This window comes from Arvicola amphibius, chromosome 4, assembly GCF_903992535.2.
Source record: "Arvicola amphibius chromosome 4, mArvAmp1.2, whole genome shotgun sequence".
Lineage (NCBI taxonomy): Eukaryota > Metazoa > Chordata > Mammalia > Rodentia > Cricetidae > Arvicola > Arvicola amphibius.
In genome coordinates this window covers 22,018,225-22,030,150 of record NC_052050.1, presented here as the reverse complement: position 1 = coordinate 22,030,150, position 11,926 = coordinate 22,018,225, and the positions used below count along the sequence as shown (strand labels likewise).

The following is an 11,926-nucleotide window of genomic DNA, read 5'->3' as shown; positions in this document are numbered from 1 at the left end:
TCAACAGGTGGGCTCAGAGCAGCTGGGGGGGCAGCAGTGGCAGCAGCAGGCTGGGCGGCAGCAGGACTGTCCACAGTAGGATGGGCGGCAGCAGGAGGCCTGGGCATGGTGCAGCTGGCAGCAGGTTGGGGGTGTGCTGCTCACTACACAGCAGGGGGGCAGGCAGGTGCCCTCCACGCGGCAGTCTGGGCGGCACCATCTGACACGGCAGCTCACGCCTCCACTGCCACCCTCCTGGCCACTGCCAGTTCCACAGCAGCTTGGTTGGCAGCAGGTGGGCTGGCAGCAGCTGGGCTGACAACAGCTGGGCTGGCAGCAGCTGGACTGGGAGCAGCTGGGCTGGCAGCAGCTGGGCTGACAACAGCTGGGCTGGCAGCAGCTAGAGCCACAGGTACCACCGGTGGAGCATGTGGGAAAGCCACAGAAGCTAGTAGCACAGCAGGCCATGGTGTCAGGTGCTGGTTTGAGAGTTGTGTAGTTGAGAAGAGTTTCTGAATTCTGACTGCTCAGTCTACCTGCAGCCTTTTATACACCTTGGGTAATCGCTCTGCGACAGGTAACATTTTTACCTTGTTACTCTTAAAACCAGATTTTCTGGGCCCTCTGGGTTACTTTAAACATATCTTTAAATGGTTGCTTCCTTGTTGCTCAGCTAATGCTCATCATATATGTTCATCTGAGGTAGACATGCTAAATGCTTTGTGTCCAAACAGAGTCGTGATTTACTCTTGAGTCTTGGCCTCGGTTTTGTGTTTGTGGTCACAGCACCTGACAAAGTGACTCTCACCTGTAATTATAATTATGGGGACATACTCACCAAATCTCAGATATTCAGAAAAGAATCATTGACCCTGGGTTTGTCCTTCAAGAAGCTTATCTTTATGGTTCTATTTTGATTTTATGGGTAAGATCACAGTTTCCACACCATTTCATAGAAAGCTACACATAGAAAGGTGAGTTACACATTAAGAGGAATTCACAGATCTCTCCAGATAATTTTTTTGCATGATTTTGTGAGCCCTTCTAAACTGAAGACATTAATATTTGAGGAAACATTTATTTATCACTTAGGAGAGTATATGGAAAGAAACCTGCTGCACTCCAATTTAATTTAAAGAAGAGGCTAAAATTCGTAAACAGTGGGGGCAAAGCACCCACAAAACAGTCAAGTAAAATTTATGCTGCCTTATGATAGTCAAAAATTAATGCTATGTGTGATGTGGGAGTCCCCTCTGTGTGCTGTTAATACCATTAATGAATAAAGAAACTGCCTTGGCCTGTTGAGAGGGCAGAACTTAGGTAAGCAGGGAAGACAGAACTGAATGCTGGGAGAAAGAAGGGCAGAGCCAGGGAGACACCATGGAGCCGCCAGAGTCAGACATCCTGAATCTTTGCTGGTAAGCCGCTGTTACGTGGCAATATACAGATTAATAGAAATGGGTTAAATTAAGATGTAAGAGTTAGCCAATAAGAAGCTAGAGCAAATGGGCCAAGCAGTGTTTTGAATAATACATTTTCTGCGTGGTTATTTCAGGTGTAAGCTAGCCAGGTGGAGGGAATAAACAAGCGGGCCCGCCTGCTACACTATGTGGATCATTTGGGCAGTGTTCCTCAAAGGCTTTCAACTGACGTCATTTTATGTTATTAAACCACGTGCCCTGCAAAAAAGGATATTGAACCAGAGAACAACAGCTTAATTTACAAAGAGGAGCCAAGGAGACAAAAAGAATCAGGAAATACTATTTTTCTGGTTTGCAATGTTTGCATAGGTTATCAATATGTATTAGTAGGTACAGATGCAACAATTTAGAAGAACTCTTAGCAAACACACAGTCAAAGTTATTCCTGGTAGTGAACAGAGAAAGCAATGTGATTTTTCTGCTAAGTGTTTAGGGTTACATGCGGGGACATGATAAAAGCAGAGCGGCCAAAAGTCACTTTTGCTTCTTGTGGTAGGCTTATTGAACCCATGCCTATGAGTACAGGCACAAAGTTGGCTTTTATGAGATGGGGATTCTGTTCTGGACAGAGGTAAGATCACGTTGGAATATTATACATCCCAGCTTCAGTAAAGGTGTTTGATCTCTGGTAATCATGGTGATAGTCATGAAGTTGAAAATTGTTACAGGTAATCGTTGAATAATGGAAAGAAAAACTAATACCTTATCTTTTGACCACCTAATATTTGAAGTGTAGAAACCAATAGTCTTTTCGATACACGTATCACAAGCTCGTTTAGTTCCTGGAGGGCTGAAAAAGAAAGAGTGTAATTATCTGCCTCCTATTTTGCTCTAGTGCACGAAGCTGGGAGGTATCAACAGGACTAGTTAATCAAAGAAAGGAGTTAGATAACGGAGCCATTCGGCCTCAGCGTCCTAGACCAGAGCCTTTGTGCTGCTGCGGTAGGAATGACTTTTCATTTTCCTTGTCAGTTAGTGAAAGAACCGCGTGTTCCGGGAACAGATAAATGCGCAGAGGTTAAACGAGCATTTGTACGCAGAGAGAAGAGCTGGCAGGACAGTCCCCTCCCCTTTTCCTAGACCAGTTCTTTGCATTTCATAACATGCTGATTTCCAGGTTCAGAGAGTACCAGTGAAGCTCTTTGTGTACCGCCTTTATTTTAAATACTTTTTTTTTTAAAGCAGGTCAAGAATACAAACATGAGGTGTTGGATAGAATATACTACAGACAAGAATCCAAAACACAAGGTGAAGAAGCATAAAAATGTTAAATCCTTTTAAGCATTTTTAGACCATAAAAGTTTAGCCCAGAGTTGAAATCAGTCACATTTACGTTCTAGTTGTTTCTTGTCTCCCACTTTAAATTTAATGTACCTTCTGGTTTTCTGTGTTTGTCATCTTGTCATCTTGTCATCTTCATTCTCTCTCTCTCTCTCTCTCTCTCTCTCTCTCTCTGTATGTGTAAACATATATGTTCAGGTTTTTGTGTATGCACATGAATATGAAAGCCAGAACTCAACCTTGAGTGTCATCCTTTGGAACTGTCCATTTTCTCCCCCCGAGACAGAGTCCCTCGTGGGTACCTGGGGTTTGCTTATTAGGCTGTGTCTACCCCAGTACTGGGATTATAAGCCTGTACTACCATGTCTTACCTTACCATGGGTGATGGAGTTTGAACTCTTATTCTCATTCTTGTCTGGCAAACATTTTTACTGACTGAGCCATCTCCTTTTTGCCTGCACGAAAAAACTCCCATAGACCAACTTATGGACCCAAGGCTTTAAATGGCTTAAATAAGTTCCCTAGCACTTACTTACCAATGCCATGGGCTGCTAGGCAAAGCATATTGATTCTCTCTGTAGTCCTTCTACTGTTGCTCAGATAGACCCAGTGCTCTGGCCAAAATGTACGGATGACCCTTGAGTTACTTCCCTCCATACCTTTGTCTATACTGTTTCCACTGATGAGAAAGCTGCTCTCCTAATCTGGGCAAGAAAACCTTACCTCATATAAGATACTAATATTTCCCAAACTTTCTGATTCTTTCTGAATAATAATGTCTTTGTGGATACTATATGATAACATGTACACTTTTATTTCTCATATTCTATTTAATTATATCAAGATAAATATGACTCATCTCTCCAGAGGCTTTTAATGAAAGAAAAAAATTTAAGTTTTTTAAGCTGGCGAGATTGCTCAGTGGTTAGGAGCACTGACTGCTCTTCCGGAGGACCTGGTTTCAGCTCCTAACACTGGCAGGCCAGCTCATCACCACCTCTAACTCCAGTTCCGGGGAATCCCATGCCCTCTTCTGACCTCTGAAAGCACCAGGCTTTCAGACACATGTTCACACACATGGTGAACAGGCAAACACACAGCAAAACACACAAACACATGAAATAAAACTAGCAAAAAAAGAGGAAAAGGACATATTTTAGTTTTTCTTTTTCTTTATGATTATTATTACATGTATTCACGTGTTGCTTGTGTGTGTATGTTTTAGGGATGACCACTCGGTACTGGATGAGCAGCAATCTGTCTCTGGGGAGGATTTAGATTCTCGTTTAGTGGCAGTCATTAACTGCATATGACGTTCCATCTAGGGCTGTGAACTTGTGAGATTTTGGAGGGGGAAATCTTGAAACCTCAACTGAATGTTTCTCACAGTCTGTGCAGTCTGTGACTTGCAAGTGGTAAGCAACAAGAATTTCTTTGAGCCAGGTGGTGGCGCACGCCTTCAACATCAGCATTCAGGAGACAGAGCAGGCGGATCTCTGTGAGTTCGAGACCAGCCTGATCTACAGAGTGAGTTCCAGGACAGGCTCCAAAGCTACACAGAGAAGCCCTGTCTCAAAAAACAAACACAAAAACATTTTCTTTGAGATTTAATAAAAAAAAAAAAAAGAGTGTGAAGAAAACAGACTCCTCTCCTGTGGCGGGTTGGTTGTCCACGCTCCAGTGGATGGCCTGCTACCTATGCAAATAAATGCAGTAAGGATTGGACTCAGTGAGTTAACAAAAAGGCGGCCTGAAGTTGTTAGAGGCTAATGGTTGGGGGAGGGGAGAATGGTCTGGAAGGAGTTGAAGAGGAGTGTAGGAGACAGACCTGATCAACGGAAGTTGTAAATGTGTAGCAAGCTCTCCAAGAATATGTTATAATAATTTAAAAAGGCACAAGAAAGTAAGAGCAAAGTAATGATTTGTGAGGCCAAAGAGGAGAAATTTATTAAAAAAAAAAAAACATGTTAAAAGACTATATTCAAGAAGGAAAGAAGGACAAAGATTGTTACAAAAAGTTGCACGAGTCTTAATGGAAGGCTCCAGGCCTCCAATCACCAGCTGGTTGATTTAGGGCATCGGTGCCTCAGGGCAGAAGGTTAGAGAGAGAAATAGGAGCATGACTATTTTCCTCAAGGTGGCTGTTTGCCCCAGGTGCTCAGTTCACTGCTCAGCAGCAGGTGTTGCAGGGGGAGGTCCTGCAGGTGGTGCGGCAGGGGGCAGGCTGGCAGCAGGGGGGCCTGCAGCAGGGAGCCTGCACAGAGATGGGCTGGCAGCAGGTGGATGCCCAGCAGCAAGGTCTGCAGACCACAGCTGTGCAAGAGGTGGGGCAGCAGGTGATGGGGCGACAGCAGCCCTGCTGCAGGCTGCAGGGGTCACAGCAGATGGGGCGGCGGCAGGGCTCACAGATGGGCCTGGTGAAGTGGGGCACGCAGGTCACAGGGCGGCACACTGTGGTCTGGCAGGACACTGGGCGGCAGCAGCAGGGGTCGCGGCAGCAGCAGGGCTGGCAGCAGCCTCCACAGCTCTGGGAGGAGAAGGAGCCACAGCAGGAGCCGGTCATGGTGGGTGTCTGGACTGGAGTAGGGCTGAGGAGTGGAGAGCAGTTGGGTGTTCTCAGGTGTGATGTGTCCTCTGGGTCGGGTCCCTTTATATACCTGGCCAGTGCTGATGACCCCTCTTGTTTATCCTTCGACTGGTTAAGTCAACGTCTGTTTGACTAATGGTTGAGTCATGATCTCATTAAATGATTCCTATTCCGTCTCTAAATATGAACATATTATACGTACTGTTCATTGCGAAAACTTGAAAATCACAGCCATGAGATGACGGAGTGTGATTTGACAGAAAATGAATTCTCGGGTTTATGGAGATGAATGTGAGGTTGTGGTACACTCACCCACCATGTAAGTTACCATGGAAGTAAGTTATCATCATCATCTCAGACTTTTAGCATTCCACTGGGCTGAAACATTCCTAGCTCTGTCGTATAGTTTTGATTATACAATGTTGTTAGCTGCAGTCACCTTTGTGTAATGGAACACCAGGACTTTCTTATCCGACCTGTGGACCAGTCTTCCCTGGCTCCTCCCACCATCTCTCAGGCTCATTTCAATTATCAGCCTTAAGATAAATCTGGAGCAAATGGCCACAAAAGAACTCAGTTTTCAACATAATTGAGTATAGTGAGGTACGGAGATCCTTGACTGGATTCTACCCCGGAAGCACCTGTCTGTAAATGAAGCAGGCACTAGGCGTGTTGTTCTAGGTGATTCACTAGGAATACGTTTACTTACCACTAACTATAAGATACTATAAATCTTTTTGCCAGCACAGCACCTCATACACAGAAAAATCAAAAGGTAAATTTTAGATGTGTTTAATTTTATTTTCTATGCGTGAGTGTTTTTCCTATATGTGTATGTATGTACCATGTACATGCCTCATGCTCTCAGAGGTCAGAAGAAGGCATTGGGTGCCCTGGAACTGGAGTTACAGACAGCTATGAGTCACCACATGGGTACTGGGAATTGAACCGGGGTCTTCTGCTCATAGTAAGTGCTCTTAAATATTGAGTTATCTCTGTAGTCTTCCAAAGTTTATTTTTTGTAAATGTTATTATTGTATTGTATTAATATGTTGTAAATGTATTAAAAGAAAGCCTCTAAAGTCACTGTGCATCTTTCTTCTCTTTCATTCAGGATGTGTTCAACTCTTGATGCTTCTGGTCACAGGGAACTAATTTTTATCGATAAATCAGATTTTGTTAGAGACAGGACCCATAATGTAGCCCAGGCTGACCTTGAATTCACGATCTTCTTGGCTCCAGCTGCCCAAGTTCTGGGATTACAGATGTACACCAGTATGTCTAACTGGAAATGTGGCTTTTGTATGTATGTGTTAGTGTATGTATGAGTACATGTTCACATGTGTGTATGTGTGTGCAGGTGTATATGTGGAAGCCAAATGTCCACGTCAATGGGTCCATGTTTCCTGCTTTGTGCTTCCCCTTACTTTTTGAGACACGATCTCTTACCTGAACTTGAAGTTCACTAATGCAGACAAATTGCCTGCCTGGTCAGCAAACTCCACGGGTCCACCTGCCTCCACTGCCTCACAAGACTGGGGTTACAGGTACATAGCTTTTATATTGGTGTCAGAGGTTTAAACTCATGTTGATGCTTGTGTGGTAAGCACCTATGGAGCCATCTCCCCAGCCCCAATGCTGTGGAAGATTCCCCATGACTATCATCAAGTGAAATGATGGAAGCTTTCTTATTCTAGACTGCAAGGGTATGATTCAATACTGCTGTTGAGGAGGCACAGAGGAAGGCTGCCCCACATTGCAATACTGTGGCTCTGCTCAAGACACACTAGCATGCTTCTTCAGGAAGGGCCTCCTTACTTCCCCGCTTTGCAAACCCTCCTATAACTTCTCAGGAAGCATGTACATTATTTTAGAATGTCCGCCCCCCACCACCCCTCCACACACACAAATTGCCTCTGGCTCCAGGGTCTAAAGTCACCTTAGTGGTAATTAAAACATAATTTTACTACTTTTAATGGAACTGCAGTGCCGTTGGTAGCATGCTTGCCTAGCGCTCACCAAATCCAGGGCCACATATTCCAGGCATAGTGGTACACAGCTATATCCCAGCGTATGGAGAGTGGAGACAAGAGGGTCTGGAGAACAGAGTAATCTTCAGCTACATAGCAAGTTCAAAGTCAGCATGGGCTATGTGAGACACTACCTCAAAATGGAAAAAAAAAAACCCAACCAAACAAAAGAAAGCAATGTGGATTGACTGAGTGTGGCATCACAGCCTGGGAGCTAGAGAGAGAGATGTAGAAATGGCTCATGGATAACAATACTCCACGTGTTTCAGGTTCTTTCTTTGGCTCATAGACATGTGTTTTCTTCTTCCTTGTTTTCATCTCCTCTTTCCTCCTCCTCCTTTTCAAAACAGTAACATTAATGAACAGTTAAACATTTGGTGCATATTAATAATCAGATTTCATGTTGCTGTGGAATCTCATGGTTAATTTTTTCCCTTTGCTATGGGAATCTCCTCCAAAGACACAAAGTACCAACTTAGTAAGACGAATCTGTTACTTATACTCCTCATCAGTTGTCCCATAGGAATTTTTTCTGACTCTTATATAAAGACCCACAAGAATAGAGTCTGAGAATAGCTCAGTAAACTCTTCAGATGCTTGTTTACTGTAGCATACTTATCCTGGCTCCCTAGCCCATCCTCACTATCAGACAGAGGACATTTGGCTCCTGTTCCTATTATCCATGACACAGAGGGCTGTGAGGACTCAACTGCTTGCTCTGGTACTGGCATCAGAACAGTCGCTGTTTTCTGAACCCATTTATCATGTAACACTCAACACTCACATGAGGCTCTGCCACTCACTGGCTTTGTGTCCTTGGATCATATAATTGGCAATCTGAATTGTCATGAGCATTAAATGAGCTCATTCTTGTCCGAGGACTAAGCAGAGCCACACTTAGTGTCTTATTTTTGTGAGATGAATGTTGAAGGGTGCTGCTTGTTGATTCCTGGCTGCCCGGCTGCTCATCCCCGAAATAATCACACAGAAACTGTATTAATTAAATCATTGCTTGGTCCATTAGCTCTAGGTTCTTATTAGCTAACTCATATTAATTTAACCCATTCCTATTAATCTGTTTATTGCCACATGGCTGTGGCTTACTGGTAAAGTTCCCAGCATCTATCTCCAGTGGCTCCATTGCTTCTTTCTGACTCTGCCCTTCTTCCTCCCAGCATTCAGCTTAGTTTTTCCTGCCTACCTAACTTCTGCCCAGCTATAGATCCAAAGCAGTTTCTTTATTCATTAATGGTAATCACAGCATACAGAGGGAAATCCCACACCCAATGAATAAACATAGTTTCGCTGGCTTTGCTGGCTTGTAATCCAAGTACTCAGGATGCTGAAGCATGAGTGTTTATAGTCTGAGGAGAGTCTGAACTGTGAAGTGAGACGCTATCTAGAAAAAGGTATTTTCAAAGATTATATTATTGGGAAGGGAGATTAATCAATGGGTAAAGTGCTTCATTTTGTCAACATCAGCACCCAGATGTCAACAATCCCCAGAATTTATGTTTTTTTTTTAAAGGAAGGTGTAGTGGTATATGATCATAATCCTGTTCCAGGGAGGAAGAGACAGACAGATCCCCTGGGTTACCTGGCCAGCCAGGCTACCTTAACCAGTGTTGGATTGCACCAAAGAAGTGACACCCCTCCCCCCCCCCCGCAAAAGAAGTGACATTCAAGGTTGCTTTCTGGCCTGTGCATGCGTGGACACACAGGAGCCTGTGCACACACATGTTCATGCCCCTCATAAACATGCATACACACACAGGTTATATTACTTGATAAATAATAGACTTTAAAATTTGAACTTAGAACGAAGTTAACATGTTTGATATGGGCCAGTTCTCTGCTCAGCCACCACAGGGTGCACATCAAATGCGATGAATATTTCGAGATGGATTTTCTTAATATCATCAAACAACATGAAAGCACATGTAAGAAAGATGCAGCACTCCTTCTAGGTCTTTGTTCAGGGGAACGAACTACTGCTGAGTGGACAGGACACATATGTGGGTGAGCTGTGCACGTAACCCCCAGCCCAGCAACAGACTGGGGTCCTAAGACAATGTCTTTATGTTTAAAAAGCATTTAGAAAGTTTCCTGCTGGCGGTGGGCAAATCATAGGACTTCATTTAACACTACCATTCAGCATCAGCATTGTGAACACATTTTGTGTGGGAAATATTTTCTTTCATTCTCAAATTCCTGTTATTCACAGAGATGGATAAGAACAATAGTGTATACATATAACACGAATGGCTAACAATCTACAAAGTTCTTAATTTGGAGCATATTAATGCAGATAGTTTATACAACTGAGCTGATCTCCAAGTGTTAAAAGATAAATTTAATGTTTTATAATTTGGTTACATTTTTAAAATTTCAGAGAACCCCACCATATCGAGTGCTACCCCTGCCTTCTTTAACAATACAAAGCACTGCTTTAGATTCAATTAGACTTTGCTAAAAAGGTAAGTTTGAAATCAGGACATATTGGAAAGGGGACTTAAAGTGTTTTCTCTAAAACAGTAACAGTTTCTTAAAAAACTTAACTTTTTTAGTTAGCACACAAGGAAATGGGGCCCATTGTGGAATTTTCATATATATCATTATATTTTATTTATTATATGCTTTGCTCTAACTACAATTTTTTCTCTCCCATTCAAATAGTTCCCTTTCTTGATGTCATAACATAAATTCTATTCTCTGTTCTCCTTTATTCCATAATTCCATAATGACTTTTAGATACTGTATTTCATAGTAAAAGCACATGTTTACTTAAAAATTATATAATTAAGAAAATCTAAAGAAGAAACTGAATGTTATCATCAACTGTGAGTAGATTTGGTATAATATTACAACTCTGGCACAAACGGACATAGTTTAGTTAAGAAAATATTTCCTCACAAAGTGGCTTCGTATATTAAAGCTTACTTTATAATATGAATATGTTATGGACAGTCATGTGGTATTCATAATAGGTTTATCATCTTTATTTATTTAAATCATTTGTTACTGCTCTCTCCCAAGGCCCCCCCCCCCCCGACAACACACACACACACACACACACACACACACACACACACCTTGCTTTTGTCCGTTTGAGCAGCCGTGGAAGAATTGACATGGTCTCAGGGTTTCATATAGCCCAGGCAGACCTCAAACTCTGTAGCCAACATTGACTTCGAACCCCTGATTGTCCTGTTTCCCTTTCCATAGTGCTGGGACTACAGCCGTGTACCACCATGCCTGTTTTCTCCCCCTGCCCCTCACCGGTCAGGATTTTGATATATAGCCCAGACTATCTTCAAAGTTGTAGTGATCTTCCTGCCTCGACATCCCAAGCTCTGGGATCATGAGCCTGAACAACCCTGCCCAGGTGGTTTTGTTAATTCTTTATATTGATGCTGTTTATGGTATGCAGCTTGACAGTTAATTTATTTGTGTATCACCCCCCTATGCACAGTATATGTGCTTTCAAGCACGGTCCCCCTTGTTTTATTCTGGGTATACCCTTCAGTGTAGTGAACTCAGTGCCTCGTTTATAGCAGATGTACAATAAAGACATGCCAATTGACAGTGATCGATCTGCTCGAAAAATATCAATAACATGCAATTTCTGAGCACAAAGGTAAGCAGCCTTGGAGGGTTGCTGAAGACTTAATATCCATAAGAGCTGGCACTGACACTAACATTCTAAATGTCACACATTAGAAGGAGACTGCTTACTGAAAGCAACAGTCACACTGGCAACAACAACAACAAAAAAGACGAAGTGACTTAGGCGGAGAGAATAGGCTTCTACCATGCCTAGGATAAGTGTTGACTTCAAGGTTGAAGTTTGGGAATTGTCTGTCCTCTGGGGATAATATGTTGACATCTATAATTATAATTACATTTTATCCCTATAAATAGCCAACTTATTCCGCATCCATTAGCCTTATTTTGTCTAATGATTCACCAGAATCAGCCTGGGTTTTCTCTCATCTCTGCTTTGCAGACTTTCATGATAACCCAACAGCTGTCCACTCAAGAGACAAGAGATAAGTCATCAGCCTGGGTATGCAGATGTCGCCTGGACACAGCTTCCTAACAGGCTGGTGAGGGTGGAATTTGGATTATGTGATGAACAGGTGGGGACTAACTGCCACCATTCTGATCTAACCCAAATGACACTTAAAATGTTCCAAGAGAACAACTCAGACTTTAGTCTTTTCTCAGAACAATTTAAGATTATTCTTTATCTTGTATTGAAAACAAGTCTCTGGTAATTGAGACAATAGACCAAAGAAAATGATCGCAACACCCATAATTTCTGTGCTGAGAATGTTGAGTTTATTAGAAAACAGACAATATGACGTAAGTATTAGATCACAGTTCAAAGAGGGTGCAGTGTTCCTTAGCAGAAGAGGGTCCCAAAAGGCATCTTCCATGAATGGGTTGAATCAACTTCAAGAACATACTTGTCAAGGAAAAGCATTTTTTAAAAAAATGATGCCCTGAGTGGCAGTAGCATGAATCTGGCCATCTCCTGGGGTCTTTAATGTTAAGGTTAATTGGGC

The 11,926-nt window shown here is 42.8% G+C and overlaps 2 protein-coding genes across 2 annotated transcripts; both read right to left on the bottom strand.

Annotated features, from left to right (window-relative positions):
* LOC119813267 (keratin-associated protein 9-3-like) lies at nt 1-447 on the bottom strand. Its single transcript, XM_038328484.1, has one exon. It carries the CDS (start codon nt 445-447, stop codon nt 1-3), a length of 447 nt encoding a protein of 148 aa, XP_038184412.1.
* A 4,464-nt stretch (nt 448-4,911) lies between these two features.
* LOC119813268 (keratin-associated protein 2-1) lies at nt 4,912-5,304 on the bottom strand. The gene has a single exon (XM_038328485.1). It carries the CDS (start codon nt 5,302-5,304, stop codon nt 4,912-4,914), a length of 393 nt encoding a protein of 130 aa, XP_038184413.1.
* Nucleotides 5,305-11,926: the final 6,622 nt, after the last annotated feature.

Bases quoted from the DNA above. Each gene is read 5' to 3' on its own strand.
- LOC119813267 (XM_038328484.1), bottom strand. From the start codon at position 447: ATGGCCTGCTGTGCTACTAGCTTCTGTGGCTTTCCCACATGCTCCACC.
- LOC119813268 (XM_038328485.1), bottom strand. From the start codon at position 5,304: ATGACCGGCTCCTGCTGTGGCTCCTTCTCCTCCCAGAGCTGTGGAGGC.